Here is a 17282-nt window from a genome sequence, read left to right as displayed (position 1 = left end):
ACTGGGAACTGGGAACTTGCCCATGGCAATGCACGGCAGCTCTGACAAGGAGATTCAAAGTTGCCGGTGGCTGTTTATCATGGATCTGGGGTGCTCTGCTTGTCTATCCAGATTATTGTGAATGAGCAGAGCAAGGTAAACATGAAGGAGTCTTTACACCATCCTTGCTGTATCTGACAAACATGCCTATGCTACCACCCAGATTCAGCATAGGATAGAGGTGCCAAAGCTCTAGATTCTCAGCCAGGGGGCAGGGGCTACTGTGTTTTCTAGAAAGTGGTCCAGGGAGCAGGTGTAAATTTTCCCACACAACCTGACATCCCCACATATGTTCAGGCCCCACAATAAAGTTGGCATCAAATCTCAGTTTGAGCTTCCACAAGACAGCAACATGTGCTTGGACAAGCATGGGCCTTTACATGTAAAAGCCCAGCAGAGATGTAATATTTGTGTGTGGATTCTCTCTCTTTCAGTCTCAAAGAAACATCATTTGAAAGCAATGCTCTTTTTCTTCAGAGCCAAACTGAAGGGATTTTAAAGGCTTTTTTAAAAAAATCACATCTTAGTTATAATTTGGTGAGTTTTACGAGGGCTGCCAAATTACTTTCTGGGATGGTTCAGGCCCTTGGCCAAGCCTGGTATAGGAGATAGGCTTTATATTTCTGTATTCAAAGTTTCTGTCTGCATAGGCTATCTTCTGCTAATGCAAGAGTGGGGAATCTGTGGCCCTTCAGATGTTGCTGGACATCCCAACATCCTTAACTGTTGGCTATGCTGGGGCTGATGGAAGTTGGAGTACAACAAAAAACTGGAGGACTGCTGCTTCCCTACCTCTGCTCTAAAAGAAGGGGATGCAGAAAATTTTGGAAAGCATGTAAGACTGCTTTATACAATAACCCATTTGTAGCTCAAAAACATAGGTTTTTCTCAATCTGGAATTGTTAATGTTCCTCCTCAACATGCTGCTTTCAATCTATATTGATTCTAGATCCTGCCACCCACAAGGATTGGTGTGATTACTTGATGCACAGTTGAAAACCTTCCGCTTGATCAGGTTGTTCACACCTTTTCCTCCCTGCAGATGTTGTTGGGATAGCTCAGTTGGTAGAGCATGAGACTCTTATTCTCATGGTTGTGAGTTCAAGTTCCACATTGGGCAAAAGATTCCTGCATTGCAGAAGGTTGGACTAGATCAGTGTTTCCCAACCTTGGGTCTCCAGCTGTTTTTGGACTACAACTCCCATCATCCCTTGCTAGCAAGACCAATGGTCAGGGATGATGGGAATTGTAGTCCAACAGCAGCTGGAGACCCAAGGTTGGGAAACACTGGACTAGATGACCCTCAAGACCTTCCAACTCTACAATTCTATGACCTGGACGAATGAAGAAGGAAGTGGTAATTGTGATATGTATACAACTCTCATTGCTCGGGCAACCTATGTCTGTTTTCAAATGTACGCACTATGAGGACAATTAACTTTTATTTTCATAATGAAACCATTTTCTAAAGGAGCACTTTTCAGGGTCAAAAAATGTGGAATGTGTAGGGGGGAAATTGTGGTCTATTGATTCTAGAATAAAATGTATGTGTATGCAACCTAGTTCTCTCCCTGTTCAAAATTTCTACTACTTCATTCTGAGCATTCTGTGGCTTTAAGCCTTAAATTTAGAGTCATGCCAACCATTTGCAAACGTTGCTGGACCCATATTTACAGTCTCCATATTTGTAATAAGTCACATCCTTGGATCAGAGCTTCCTGAGCTGAAACAGTTTAAATCATCAGGATGGGTTTAGTTTGACCGTTACGAGATAAAATTGCCACAGGCTGTGTTCCTTCCGCCTTGGGAGGGAAGTATCTTAGTCTTATAATGATGTATGGTTCCAAGCCATTATCTGTTCAGCTCTGTTTGCTGTTTTAACTTGGACAGTGGAGCTGGGTTGAAAAAATGATCCTATACTGTTCATTGAGCTCTGTTGACAGAAGGGATCGATATATGTTTTACTCCCTGCACTTAATCCTGTCCCTGGTGCTTCCTTTGATGCATCCGTTTCTCAGACTAATACGTCAGTGATTTTTGTCCTATATCTTCATGTTATCATTATTATATAACCACATAGTGTGTGGCTGGACACTGGACACCTTCGTGGACTACACCAAGCCCTAAACTATTATCCACTGTCTCTTACGTAATTTCAGGGTGCAATGAAAATTGCAGGACAGGCTAGTTCTAGTTAGGTTCAGTTTGGGGCACCCACACAATGAGCCCCACCCTGCTAGGTATAACAAGCAGGTGCCTCCAGGGTGCCAGGAAATAAGTTTGGCAACAAACACATTTGATTCCCATTCAAATTATCATATGAAGGAACAGAGAGCAGAGGAGGCAACTGCATTTCTTCTTGTCAGGGGCTGGAGACCATGCATGGGGCAACACTGTTTAGCTGAAAAGACTTTTGACATGCTGCTGTATGATCTTAGAGAAGACAGTGGAGTCTAATGGGCCAGCCCCCCTTTTAACAATTCACCTACAACAGCTGTAAAGCCTTCTTAAGAAGAGGGTAAGTCCAATAAAATATCCAAGTGCTTCTGAAAATAATAATAATAATAATAATAATAATAATAATAATAATAATAATAATAATAATAAATTATTTATACCCCATCCATCTAGCTGGGTTTCCCCAGCCACTCTGGGCGGCTTACAGCACATAAAATATTGTAAAACATTAGACATAAAAAATTTCCTGATACAGGGTTGCCTTCAGATGTCTTCTAAAAGTCAGATAGTTGTTTATTTCCTTGACAGCTGATGGGAGGGCGTTCCACAGGGCAGGCGCCACTACTGAGAAGGCCTTCGGCCCGGTTCCCTGTAATCTTGTTTCTCGCAGTGAGGGAACTGACAGAAGGCCTTCGAAGCTGGACCTCAGCGTCCGGGCTGAACAATGGGGGTGGAGACGCTTCTTCAGGACACTGGGCTGAGGCCATTTAGGGCTTTAAAGTTCAGCACCGACACTTTGAATTGTGCTTGGAAACGTACTGGGAGCCAATGTAGGTCTTTCAGGATTGGTGTTATATGGTCCTGGCAGCCACTCCACATCACCAGTCTAACTGCTGTATTCTGGATTAGTTGTAGTTTCTGAGTCACCTTCAAAGGTAGCCCCATGTAGAGAGCATTGCAATAATCCAAGTGGGAGATAACCTGAGCATGCACCAATCTGGCGAGACAGTCTGTGGGCAGGTAGGATCTCAGCCTGTTGAATCAATCCATTAACCTCTGATGGGTGATTTAGAAGGATTGGGTCCAGCCCAGCATCACTTTTGCTGCATGTGTATGCCAGTATCCATACTCAGCAGAGTTACATCTCAACGCAGCTCCTTCCTTGGAATCGTCTTTGGGGTTGAAGGTACACACAGTAGGCAATAAACACTCATGGATGCCATAAAGATTCAGTCAAGTGTAGAGGTTTACTTGACAGGAATAAAAGCATATTAGTAGCAAATATACACTGTACAGACATTCACCACTGCTATGGTCAAGGCATGCTTAGAGTCCAATAAGAGTCCAAGATGCTCTCTCTGCTTCTCTCACTGCAAAGTGCAAGCAAGAGACTCACAACAAGTTACACAGAAGTGTTATCAGTACTTCCTGTCACACTGTGCATGTCCAAAGAACAGTTCCCACTGAAAATATCCTTGTACAGTCATACTTCATGTTACGTTTGCTTCATTATCCTTTTTTTCAGGTTGCATCCTGCGGTGACCCGGAAGTATCAGAAAGGGTTACTTCTGGGTTTTACTGCTCACGCATGCACAGAAGTGCTAAATCGTGCTTCACACATGCGCACGAGACCAAATCGTGCCGTGCACCTGCGCAGATACAGTGCTTCAGGTTGCGGGCTTTTCATGTTGCGAATGGGCCTCCAGAACGGATCCCGTTCGCAACCAGAGGTACCACTGTATAGACAAAACTATCTCAGACTTCTGCTGCTTCTTGAAACCTCTTCTCTGTTCTTCTCTGTTTATGGAACAAATGATTCTCTCTCACACAGAGAGAATATCCAACACCCCCTCTCAATTTTACAGAAACACCATTCTAGACACTGACTCCCAAGTTGGACCAGTCACTATAAACAAAGCTCTTCAGCTCTTCTGGTCTTGAGGATGACCGTTAAAGACAATAACTACAAATAACAAAAACATGTTTCAGCCCCTTCCAGGCTACTACAATATGAGTACTTACAAACCCTACTCAAGATCCTAACAGATTAATTTAACAATCTTAACAAGAAAAAATAATCTCAGCCTTCTGCTGCTTCTTGAAACTTCTTTTCTGTTCTTCTCTGTTTCTGAAACAAATGATTCTCTCTCACACAGAGAGAATATCCAACAGTTAAAATGCAACACCAAGGTGCACTAGTTTAAGGAAATATGGAGGTGTTGATGGTTCCTCCTGGTGATTGATGCTACAGCCCCACACATCCAGGCTCTTCCATCTAGAATGGGGATGAAGAGCCTATGGCCTGCCAGATGTTGTTAGAGTCACATTTGCATCAACCCCAGCTGGCCAGCACAGCCAATGATCAGGAATGATTTAAGTTTTAGCCCAACAACATATGGGCTGCAGGTTCATCTTCCTTGCTCTAGAATAATTGATGGGTGTAGAAGGAGGCACAGATAAGAGAACCAGGGGCTGGCTGATGCTAAATAAGCCAGAACTACCCTTCTTCTGATCTGCAGAGATAACAAGATTTATAGTCTGATACTTTAAAGAACAAGCATTACATTTTATTCTGCTTTGTTAAAGATGTATGTCAGTAAGTACAGTTAAAACAATGGCAAAATAATGAGCCAACTAAAAAAATGAACCAAGGACAAAACACAAGGCACTCTGAAGGACAGCCCAGTGTAAGGGAATGTAGCTGACATCAGTGGGAAATATCCTCAGTCAGCAAAATGTGTTACAGACCAATAAAGCATTAACTTTCTCGACCAATCAGCACTCACCATCCACCACCCACCTTGATGTGTGAACCTACTGTAGTTACAGATTTGCCCCATCAATAAAGACTTACACTTTTATAGTGCCTTGGTACAGCAGCTGGTTCCTATTCAAGTCCCAATTGGGAATAATTGGTTTTACTCCCTAGTAAGGAGGCGCACGGGACGCGGGTGGCACTGTGGGTTAAACCACAGAGCCTAGGACTTGCCAATCAGAAGGTTGGCGGTTTGAATCCCTGTGACGGGGTGAGCTCCCGTTGCTCGGTCCCTGCTCCTGCCAACCTAGCAGTTTGAAAGCACGTCAAAGTACAAGTAGATAAATAGGTACCGCTCCGGCGGGAAGGTAAGTGGCATTTCCGTGCGCTGCTCTGGTTCGCCAGAAGCGGCTTAGTCATGCTGGCCACATGACCTGGAAGCTGTACGCCGGCTCCCTCAGTCACTAAAGCGAGATGAGTGCCGCAACCCCAGAGTTGGTCACGACTGGACCTAATGGTCATGGGCCCCTTTACCTTTACTAAGGAGGTGCACAATCACATCTGGGTTGGTCTTTTTCTGCTTCAAAGGCCTTTTATTTATCTCCACCCCCACCCCACTCACTTCCTATGGGGAGCTCACTCCTGTTAAAATCCACACATAGACCACGTGAACACTCATCTGTGATGAACAAAATGTGTTTGCTCCACCACAGGTACACACCAGGAAACTGTGATTGGTTTCTGCTTCCTAATGCATGCAGGCTATGGGCAGGCACCCCAAATATCACATGGGGATTTCTTGCACAAATGTGATACCTGTGGTGGAAATACTGTAACTGTGTTTGAAGTGTCCATTGGACGTTGCATACAGCAGCACTTCATATAGGAAATACAGTGGAGGTGGTGGGGAGAGTCAAGCGGTAAATAAGTTGGATATAAGTGTCTCGTTCTGCCATCGTCTGGACAAAGTGAGAAACTGCAAGCCAAGCTGTAGGATGTAGCAGGTTGAAAGATGACGATGATCCTGAATCATTGTGTTCCTCCAGATGACCTGTTTATTGAGCACTTATTATGATTTGCACAGAACTTACATGGTGGTTAGATGATGTCCAGCCTTTACTGAACATTCTGATCCGATGGTGGGGAGGTTATAAGACGATGTGCTTTTCACTGCATTTTGCTTTCCTTACCACAAAAAGTCCGTTTTTCTTTTTTTCTTTTTAAAGTGGATTTGCTGTGATAGGTTGATAGAGCACTTTAACCCACTTTAATTGTGCAAACCAAAATTTCTGGTATGTATTTGGATCATTTGCATGTATTTAGTGATTCTGTGCAAGAAAAGATGGATCACAGTGACCATTTTATGTGATACAAACTGTGCTCTTCCTCTCTAAGTAGCCAGTACGTGTTGTGGTTAGAGTATCAGACTAGAATTTGGGAGCCATGGGTTCAAATCCCCACTCAGCCATATAGCTCACTGGGTGACCTTCAGACAATCACTGCTTTGCCGCCTAATTTACTCCTCAGGTTTGTTGTAAGGATAAAAATGGAGAGGGGAGAACTATTTCACATCACACTGGGCTGCTTAGAAAAAAGGTGGGATGTAAATGTAATAAATAAAAGTTTTAAGTATTTTGGTATGGAAACCTAGAAACAAAACTTCAAGTGTGAAGGGTAGAGATGCAGTACAAAATTTGCCACTGGTATCTTTAAAATACTTGGAAGGGGAGACTCAATATTTCCCACTAACCACTTTTCAGAATTCTAAAGGACATGCACTTAATTTTACATATATGTGCAGTTCAGATTTGATGAGAGACCATTGTAATTCCTGAGTACAAAACAGGAAAAAAACCAGAATTTTCACCAGAGTTAGCTTCTGACGAACAGTAGTTTTCATAATGGAGATCCATAGTTTCTTAAATGGTGAATTGAATTGAGACTAAAAGGAGCAGTAAAAAGCACTTCTCATGCTATGACTCCCTTGCTATCTTGCTGCTTGAAACTTTTAACCATAAAGACTACTACCTACTACGTAGTTTGTCTCTAGGCCACCGCAAGCTCTTGGAATAATGAGTGATAATGGTGTAGACTGTAGATCAGGGATGGGTAACCTTAGGCCCAGGGGCCAAATGTATCTTAATCTGGCCCTTAGGCTCTCCTAAGACTGCATACCCCTCTCTAAGCCACACCCCTCATTCTGTCCCCTCCTCAAGTGCTTCCGTGTGAATGGAAAATGTCCTTGTAAAAATACCTCGTGCTTGCCTGGAGAGGTGTGCAGAAGCCTACGACTTTTGTGTGGGTCGAATGCATACTATTGTCACACCTGTTGCTCTGCCCACTTTTGTCTCTGGCCCCAACCACCATTGCCATGTAGCCCTGGAAATTTGCCCACAAAGGAATACACCCCAAAGGCTGAAAAACGTTCCCCACTTCTGCTGTCAAGACGAATCCTGCATGTTGGGAACTGACCTTTGTATAAACAAGCTTGTGTTAATATGTGAAACCAACACAGAGAGGCAGTTAAGTGATCTCTGAGTGATTTCCAGCCACATTATGAAAAGTAGGCCCAAAGGTCACATTTGAAATAGTTTTTGGGATCCATTCAACTGAGGTATTCAGAGCTAACTTCCTAGTGTTCTACAACCCACAGAGAGTCTCTTTGGATCATTCTTATAGCCAGTTTAATTAAACATTTTGATTGGTGACCTAGCAAAGGAGATGAAGAAGAGTGCTGATGAAACTTGGATGATAACAACCAGCTATGAGGTATTGTTAATGCAGAGAAGAATCAGGAAATTATGTGGGTTGAATTGAATGACCTCATGAGCTGGAGCAATTGAAATGGAATGAAACGCTATAGTACCAAAGCATAAGGTCATGAGCCATTTTAGGACAAACAATAAGCATGTTTGTTCTCTGCCAGGGGCTCATCATTTGGAAGTAAATGAGCAGGAAAGAGATTTTTGGCTATTGGTTGATTGCAATATGGCTATGAGCTGTCAGTGTGCTGCAGCTACACAAATTGTATAACAAATCCAGATCTTATATGTGAGCCATTTCTACTGGGAATAAAAAATATGGGTACCCCTAGTACAGTGGTACCTTGGGTTACATACGCTTCAGGTTACATACGCTTCAGGTTACAGACTCCGCTAACCCAGAAATAGTACATCGGGTTAAGAACTTTGCTTCAGGATGAGAACAGAAATTGTGCAGCAGTAGCGCAGCAGCAGGAGGCCCCATTAGCTAAAGTGGTGCTTCAGGTTAAGAACAGTTTCAGGTTAAGAATGGACCTCCAGAACGAATTAAGTACTTAACCCAAGGTACCACTGTACAAGCCATGTGTTTGGGTGCCCAGAATTCTTTGCTGGGGGGGTGGGGTTATTCTTCAAATATGCTTCAAAAGTATAGTGTGTGCTCAGCCAGTGTTTGGTCTTTTTATTTCAAAGAGACGGCTGAGGAAGAATAGTTTCGTACAAATATATAAAAGATATATTGAGGTGTAAGGCAACTGTTGGTTCCATAACTAAGGGATACAAACTGGACCTTCATAAGCTTAGGCTAGAAATGTTTTTAACTATCAAGAGTCATGAAATTCTGGCATGGTCTCCCTGGAACTGCTAGAATGAAGAAGCTTGCTTGATTCAAAACATTTTCTGAAGGACTTGGTATTGGTTCTGCACCCACTGAGATCTCAGCTGATACTGAGATGAGGACGGATTCCTGCCACTCAACCTCTTGGCTTTTCCCTCTCCCTGCCTGCTCCACCCACCCTCTGGTTGGGACAGGATGGTGAGTCGTGCACATAGGATGCTGCTAATGGCATTTCCCCTTGGGAAGATTGGCTCCAGTGCAGCTTCTTACGGAGGTATTTGGAACCAGGAAGGCACTTACTTCACAGCAGGTTGATATTAACTCAGGGAAGGGGATAAGAGAATTATCTTCCCTGGGCTTGGCTTGCTTCCATGAATCAACTTTCTATAAGCACCTTTCCATGATGGCGCCCATGCTCTCTGCTAGAGGCATGCTGAATGGAGAGTTGTACCTTGCATTAGAGAGTTGGACTAGATGGCCTTTTAACTCATCCTTCTAAAAAGATCAGTGTTAATGCCATGTCCTTACATATCAGTAAGCCAAGAACCTTGGATCAATAAACCATACTGTGAATGCAGCCTGATCGGTCCTGCTTGGACTTTTAGGAAAATCCCAGCTGACAGCAGGGCTTGATGCAGGGATAAACTGCACTTGGGAGCTCCTCCTGATCAGGAACTCCCTAATGCTGCTGATCCCAGTGGGGCTTGATGTCAGTGCTGAATAGTTCATTGGCACTGACAGCAAACCCTGCATTTGGCCATGGTGGGGTGCAATAGGGAGTTCCTGAGTGGGAAGTCCCTAGCACAGCTAATCCCAGAGGGACTTGCCAAGCAACAACCAGGAACACACTTTAAGGCTCCTAATGGTCCTTTTGCAGCTGCATCTCCATACCTGACTTCATTTGTGGGCATGGCCCGTGGAAAAGAGCTTAGCAGGTAAATTATGACCTCTGCCTGTCCTAACTTAGCCCATAGGAGGTTCTTCATGCCTACTGTAAAGCAGAGGTGTCTAACCTGTGTTCCTCTAGATGTTGCTGGGCTACAACTTCCACCATCTCTGACCATCGGCTATGTTGGTTGGGGCTGATGAGAGTCAAAGGGCCACATGCTTCCCCTACATACCTTGCAATATGCAGTTTTGCTGGCCTCATTCCTCCTTCAAAGTCTGTAGGGAGCTATAGATCTCACTTTGTATCGGGGTGGGGAATTTTTTTTCAGCCTGAGGGCTATATGTTAGCCTTCTGCGGCTATAGTTCATGAGAAAGTATTTCTGGGCAAGTGGAGGCATCAAATTAGTGTGTCACGCATAGTTATTTCCATCACTATGTTTATCCTCTGCAGACGACGTTGGGCCTCTTTTATGAAATCAGGGCCAAGATTGCTTCCCATGTGTCAGTGACTATCGCAGTGTGGGCAGTCGGATGCATGCTCAGGGTTTTCACTGCTTGGTCTGGCTCTTGTTCTCCCTCCCCTTGGGAACAGAAAGGCAGATACTCAGGCAGCTGTGAGAGAACACATTGACGGTGTGTGATGGTGCTCTTATCTCATTCAGATTCCTTGATGGTGCTCCAGGAGTTCTGTCTTCAGCCAAGCCTTTGACAACTGCAGGACACTTCAGGACTGTTGCTGTTTTTGGGGGTGCAAAATTTCTGAAGGAAGACTTCTTCCAGTAGCCTCTAATAGCTGCCTTGACTCATTAGCCACACTGGCATCCTCTTGGCCCTGGTGTTACCTTTTTCTGACCTGAAGTATGGATTCCTGCTGAGCTTCTATTATTGTTGTTTTGAACAACCCCAAAACATTCTGGAGACATCTGACTCTCTTCACTTTCACTTTAATATTCATTTTGCAAAGAAACATCAACGTCAGCAGCATTCACAACAAATGGATCGACTGCCCAGGCTGGAAAATCCATGTCCAGCAGATCACGGAAATGAACTTTCATATCATATCATAAAGCTGCTTCAAATGATTCACACACACAGTTATTTCATCATCTTTTAATTAATCTCTAACTGCTGCCAAAGAGGAAAACTGTGTTTTCTCAACATCCTATATTGGTGGCCTACAGCTTGACTTTTCCAAGAAACCCTGTAACAATCTCCTTTGCCATTGAAAAATTAAAACTTTTTTCTGTTTTCTTTTCTTAGTCACTTCTGTGTTTTCTTCACTTCTTACTTTCATTTGCGGCCCCCTAGTTTCGTGCTGTGGCTCCCCATTTATGCAATTTTCACCTGTGCCCCCCTTGGAATATCCTGGGGGCCCCCCAGAGGACTATAGGGCCCCTGGTTAAGAAACACAGGCTTAAACCCCAGTTGGAGCCTAGGTCTGTCCAGGATTACAGCCATTATATTTTCCTAGTGTACCAGAAATAAATATAATATTAGCTCCTAATGGAGAAGATAAGAAATACATTAGTAGACAGATAAGTAGCAACCAGATGTCACAATCATTCCATTGCTTTATCAGGCTATTAGTAAGATTCACTTAAATGCTACATTCACTACAGTATCATTTGAGAAGAGGATGAGAGATACATTCTTTCAGCAAACTTTTTTCCCCTCCTGCGAAAACACATTGTAACCAGTATCCTACTAAATTAGACATCACTTGGAGTTTCAGAAGCAGTAACATAAATGGCAATGGTTGGAACCTGTTTCCTTGAGTCTAGGCAATGAATTGCTTCCTGGTCATTTTCTCTGCCTATAATTATTGTAAATGTACGACGCACACATCCACCCCACCCCACACTACACTGCTAGCACAAAAGAGAAACAAGAGAGACAACCACAGGACGTGTTATATTTATTTTCGAAGGAGAGCGAGAAGAAATGGGGATCCTCTTGCACGGTAGGATTGCTATAGCAGTCACATATTTATTAATAAAGAAAAGACCATAAGTCAGAATGCTCCGATTGCCATTGATAGAAACAAAAGTGACATGACTACAATGTGATAATTCACACGGCCAAAGTAGGACAATATTCGTAGAGAAATTCAATAAATAGGCATTTGTCCGCAAGTATCTGTAGCCTGCTTCATGGATTCCTCATACGAACAGGGTCTGCATGTAAGGGGAGTCTGGTCCGGCCCCTGCAATGTTCTTGTGGTGACTGTAGACATATTATTTTGGGAAACCTAAACGTGTAACTTCACACCTAACACACGGACGTCAGAGGTGCAGCCAAGGGGAGCTGTGTGACCTTGTTGCCAACTGAACGGAAGGGAAGGGAAGGAGAGGGGCACGACCTTGCGTTTTAAGCTGGTCACGTGCACACAGCCCCACACCAGAGTGCCAAGGCACGCTCAGTTTCGCAGCTTGAGTCTGCCTGCACGGAGGGAGTCCCACCTGCAAAACAGTGGCAGTTTGCAGGAGGCTTCCCCTCCCTCTTTTCGCCTGGGGCGCTGCTCTTTACCCCATCCCGGCCCGCCGCAGAGGGAGCCCCGCAGTCAGCCCCACGTCGCCTTGCAGAAGGGCGCGTGCCTTCGCCCCAACATCTTCCCGGGACCCGAGTCGTTCTGCACACAGACCCGGAAAGAGCGAGAGGGCGCGCGCGCCCCAAAGTGACGGCAAAGAAGCCCGGAGCCCCATCCCTCGCTGCGCCCCAGTCCTTGCTTTACGTTTTGGTAACGAGACGGCGGAGCTCTTAACGGCAGTCCGTTAAGAACCGTGGGCTGAAGAACGAGTACTGTCTATGGCACTGGCCCTTTAAGACTTCGTGTGTGTGGAGTGCTGGTTTTTTTTAATTAAGGCCCAGGTGTGACGCCAGAGGCCAGTTCATAGCCCCATTCCTTTTGCCGCCCTGCAACGCTCCAATGGCGAGGCCGGCGCCCCGACGAAGCCCGATCCTCCTCCCTCCGGAGCGCCGTCCGCCCGGCGCCGGGCCCCGTGCCCGCCCATTTGGCAGGTGCTCCGCGCCGCCACCTATTGGCTGGCCCCCTCGCCCACGTGCCGGGTTTGAACGCGCGCTCCGGCGGGAGAAGTTGCAACTGCTGAAGAGCAAAGTCCTGAGGAGCCGCCGGCCAGTCCGCTTGCAGGAGACCCCCAGCCCCCCGCTGCCCGCGCCTTCTCCTTTCTTGCCCTCGAAGGGAACAACCGCACCGCCATGGGCAACACAGAGTCTGTCCCGCTGGAGGTGGCGATGCGCATCTGCCTCAGCAGCAGCAGCTGGATCTCGGGCGCCCCTCCTCTGGGTAAGGGAAGCGAGAGCCAGTCTCGCGCTCAACTTCGTTGTGGCACCGCAAAAACTCACGCTGTTATTGAAGCTTTTGTGGGCCGCATATAGAAGCGTGATATTCCGTGGAGAGGCGTGTAAATGAAACGTTTAGACAGCTGCATGGGGTGCAAGAGAGGGTGCAATCTGTGACAAGCCTGGGCAAAGTTTAAATGTATACCAGAGAAGCGCAGTGGCCATTCACAAAAGCAGTGGGCGGCGATGAGATCGTCAACCAGGCTTGGCTGTGCCAGGTAAAACCAGTAGAGGGCACTGTGAATGCAGCGTGCCTTTCCCTTGGGAAGGATAGGGTTAACCCTGTCCCGATGTTAACGTTTGCCTACTAGCAAAAGTGGCTTAGATTCAGCAAAGTGGTGAAATCAATAGAACTTACTTCCAAGTAAACATGCTTGTGTTTGGTGTGCGGGAATATTGTGGCTGTATCCTTGCCAATGTGGTTGTAACCTTAGGGTTTCTCTGCTGCTATAGCTATTCATCAGTATGAATATTTAACTTCAAATCTCTATTAGCATGCCACGTTTTCCATGCAGTCATTTTAGCCTGCGTTTTGGCAGAACAACACGACTTGCAAAAAAACATAAGATTCTGGGCATGTTATGTAGATGGCATTTAGTCCTTAGATGGGCCTTATCAGGGTGAGTTTCGTTTCTAAAACCTGCTTTACGATAAAGCTTATTCTCTCAAATATTTAACCCAAAATCCAGAGGGCAATGAGATCATCACTTCTCCATTCTCACCACCTTCATTGCCATCTAAAGAGCTGCATGTTCCAGGTGTTTTGCGTACATTTAGTAAAGTGTAGCTTGTTTTCCTTTTTAAAAAAGCAAGGTGAAAATAATACCCCATGGCAGTTATAATTTGCTTGAGCTTTAATAAATAAAAGCCTAAAAGTTGGTTCATAAAACCTGATATCCTGTACTGATTATCTTGTCTAGCACTGCAATTTTAAACACACTTACTTGTGAGAAAGGCCACTGAGCACAAGGGGGCTTCTAATGAATAGCAGTATGCTCCAAGTCTGTAATATGTATGCAAGAGAAATACTTTATATGGAAACTTATTGCATGAGTTAAATAACCCAAGTCCCAGTCCTTCATTCAATTCTTTATACCTCATATAGAAAGCTCAAAATACAGCACCTTGACTATTGGAGACAATTATATGTTGGCTACCATGAATTTCTGTGTGATAGTTAATAGGAAAGTTAAGACTTACAAGAGTCTTAGGTTCATGCACCTGGCTCATAGTTTCTGCCAGGTCAGACTTACTGGTAGATTGCAGTATAATTCAATAAGACAATTTAGTCAATACCTTTGTGGGTATTGGTTAATAGTCAGTTTCCGGCAGGATGATCCTTTAGTCTCACTGTACTATTGGGTATTATGCCAATGAAATGTAATGGTATGCTTTAGCTAAACCTGTAGCAGAATCAACGACTTTAGAAACAAAAGCTGACATAGCAACAATGACAGACACACCTACACTGTCTCAGGCAACTCCTCCAGTTCCTACCAATATTGTTCATACAGCCACACATCAGCCCTGCGTGGAAGGTGCTGATCATAGAATCATAGAGCTGGAAGGGAGCCCCCCCTCCGGGTCATCTTGGTGATAGCCAAGCAAACTCATGACATCACCCAACTCAGTACACCCACACTTTGTATGTCCAGTGCCCAGTTAGCCGCAGAGAGACCACAATACCTTCTAGTGCACAAGCTGTGGTGGTGGTACATGGAGGAGGCCTGTGGGAAAGGGCAATGCAGTGGGAGGAAACTGATGTAGGTCTGAGTCCTACCATGGGGTGGTGCACATTCATCCCCCAGAAGGCAAATTCCACATTCTGGATGTTCCGATGGGAATGATTTTGGATGAGAAAGGGATTAATGCAGCAATACAAAGGCCTACTGTTACAGAAAGTATCAAACACATAGGCAGGCTATGACTCACTCTCTCTTAAAAAAAACAACAACCAAGAAAACTTTTCATGTTTTTCTAAAGAAGTTCTATCTCATGCCCATTCAGCTAGAATGCCAGTTACCTTTTAAGTTACTTGAAATTTTAACAATTTTCCTGGGTGTCCAATAGATGCTTAGGCAATGCATAGCCACTTCAGATGAACAGCTTATCCTTCTCTTAAGAGTTCTCAAAGGCTCTTTTCGGATAATTCAATTTCTCTGGAAACTCCTATCATCCCTGCATGGGGATTATGGAAATTGCTGTCCAACAACATCTGGAGAACCACAGGTTCCCCATCCCTCCCTTTCTTTTGTACAGGGTGAGTCCTTTAAAAGAGGCCCCATGGATACAGAGCACACATGTTCCACGGGGCCTCTTAAAAGACTCACCCTGTACAATAGGGTAGGCAGTAGCTGGCCACTGGGCCAGGGTTCCTAAGCCTCTGTGACATTTAACTTCTGTCTCTATAACTTCCCTCTCCACCATTTCTCTCCTGGTCTTGTTTGCCACCTGCACTCCATTTTGAGCTGGTACATCATAAAGAAAGCCATTAGCTAGGACAGGATGGCCACTGGTATTGGCAGATGCATGGAATTGGTAATTTACTCAAGGCAATATGCCAGTAGAGCATGCTCGACTGCATGATATTGTAATAGACCATTATGTATCTGTGCCTTCCAGGCACCAGCCATTCTGCACAGATTCCACTGAAAACCCCTCATTGTCCATGCCAGTTACATGGTTTGTGCCCATCCATACTGTCTACATTCCTACTGAAGCGGCTACACTAGTCATGACCCAGAAAGAGCTCTCCTCTGCATGCCAGCAGGGGACAGCATCTACTGCAATCTGTTGTGTGCTCTTCCTTCGCCTGCCCCAAGAAATCAACCCTTTTCTCATGCACTTTCATTTGTATTCCAAGTTTTTGCAATGCAGTGGGGAGCCAAGAGTGGCTGTATTTCTATAATTCTTGAGGAACGAAAAGCTTTTGCTTTTGAACCACCTTATGTTAATTAAACCCCGCTATCCAGCAATGGTAGGTGTCCACCACTAGAGGGCAGCCTGCACTCATAACTTTAATTGCCTCAACATCTAGCTGTACTGTATTAACTGATGATTTATTATGAGCTAGCTGTACAGGTTAGCTTTCAGATCTCTCTCCCACCCACAAAATGATGAGAATGCAACCTAAGCTGCAAAACAATATTCTTGTGATAATGCATTGCAGATAGATCACCCAGGTTTACGCATAGTGGCACTGAATAAAAAGCAGTTGTCTTCATTTTGTAAATGAGCAGTTGTCTTCATTTTGTAAATGTCAATATGCAACCTGATCCTGTGTTTACTCAGAAGTAAGAACCCCTCAAAGCTCAGTGAGCTTAATCTAAAGTGAGTGAGCATGGGACTAAAATTGTTTTGGGTGACCCCTATAGTGGATGGCTGCTATGCTGGTGCTAAAATCTTAGCATACGATTAGGTGCAGTCCTGTGCTCAAGCACCCAAATATCATCGGAATCAAATATCACAGTGGTATTAGCGTCCAGATGAGATGGGCAAACCTTTTGCAAATGAGAGAGCTATGTGGAAAGCACAACAAGAAACTCAGAAGGTTCAGCCCTAGGACCTTCCTGGTGGTTCCATGAGAAAGGGCCGTGTGGCTGGAAAAAGGAGATCTGGGTCTGAAGGGGGCCATGGGAGCCTGAATTCTCTGAGCACCTTAGGGTGCCTCTGGTAAGAGTGGGGATGGTGTGTAGATGTCCAGTTTTGATGGATGGGCTCTTCCCTCCACCCCACTAATGTTTGCCTGTCTTTACCACCTTCGTTGCAGCAATGGAATTGACAGTCCTGGTTGGTTTTTTATATCTGGAGTCCTGAGGCAGAGTGTTTGTGTGTATTCTCAGGAGAGAAGGGTCAACAATACATATGCCCTTTTCACTTTAGTTGTGAGTCTTTGCTGTTCGTGCAAGGTGCTGTAAGGCTTCCACTGTGGTAGCATCTTACCAATGCAAGGATGCTGCTGCAGTTCTTTATTATTATTATTTTTTATTTTGCGAAAAATATGTTTACTGCCAACCTAAAGGGAAAATATCATGGTGATGAACAGCATAAAGCCAGCAACAAAATTACATTCACGATGCAGATAGAAAATATTTCCCATTGGCATAGTGCTGTGTTCTGCTGGCCCAGGTGAGCTGACAATCCTTTCCCGCAATGTTAGGATTATGCTGTTAACTACCTGATTGCCTTTCATTATTTGTTTTTATTTTATTGTTTTGGATCTGTTGTAAATGTTATGAAAAAGAACTGCTCTGAAGAAGTTGGAGGTGGGGGAGCTGTTTAGTTGTATATGCAGAGTTGAATTATATTGACAGTGTAGAGACTGGAAGTGCTACACTGCTAAGTCAAGGTTCTGCTTTGAACTCCCAAGTCACCAGCAAATACATAGTACTGGATAAAATGTGTACTAGTTACCAAACACATAAGATTTCCTGGCTTAGCTGAGCAATTATTTAGAGGTCTAGA

General features: G+C 44.6%; 1 protein-coding gene across 1 annotated transcript in view; it reads left to right on the top strand.

Annotated features, from left to right (window-relative positions):
- Positions 1 to 12551: 12551 nt before the first annotated feature.
- Positions 12552 to 17282, top strand: part of NEURL1B (neuralized E3 ubiquitin protein ligase 1B) — a 183071-nt gene continuing 178340 nt past the window's right edge. Inside the window, exon 1 of the mRNA XM_028717707.2 lies at positions 12552 to 12762. Coding sequence (XP_028573540.2) covers positions 12675 to 12762 — 88 coding nt within the window. The 5' untranslated portion in view covers positions 12552 to 12674. The remainder of the gene's footprint in view (positions 12763 to 17282) is intronic.

The sequence above is a fragment of the Podarcis muralis genome, chromosome 2 (assembly GCF_964188315.1).
Source record: "Podarcis muralis chromosome 2, rPodMur119.hap1.1, whole genome shotgun sequence".
NCBI lineage: Eukaryota > Metazoa > Chordata > Lepidosauria > Squamata > Lacertidae > Podarcis > Podarcis muralis.
The sequence above is the reverse complement of the archived record's forward strand: the minus strand, read 5'-3'. Positions and strand labels throughout refer to the sequence as shown.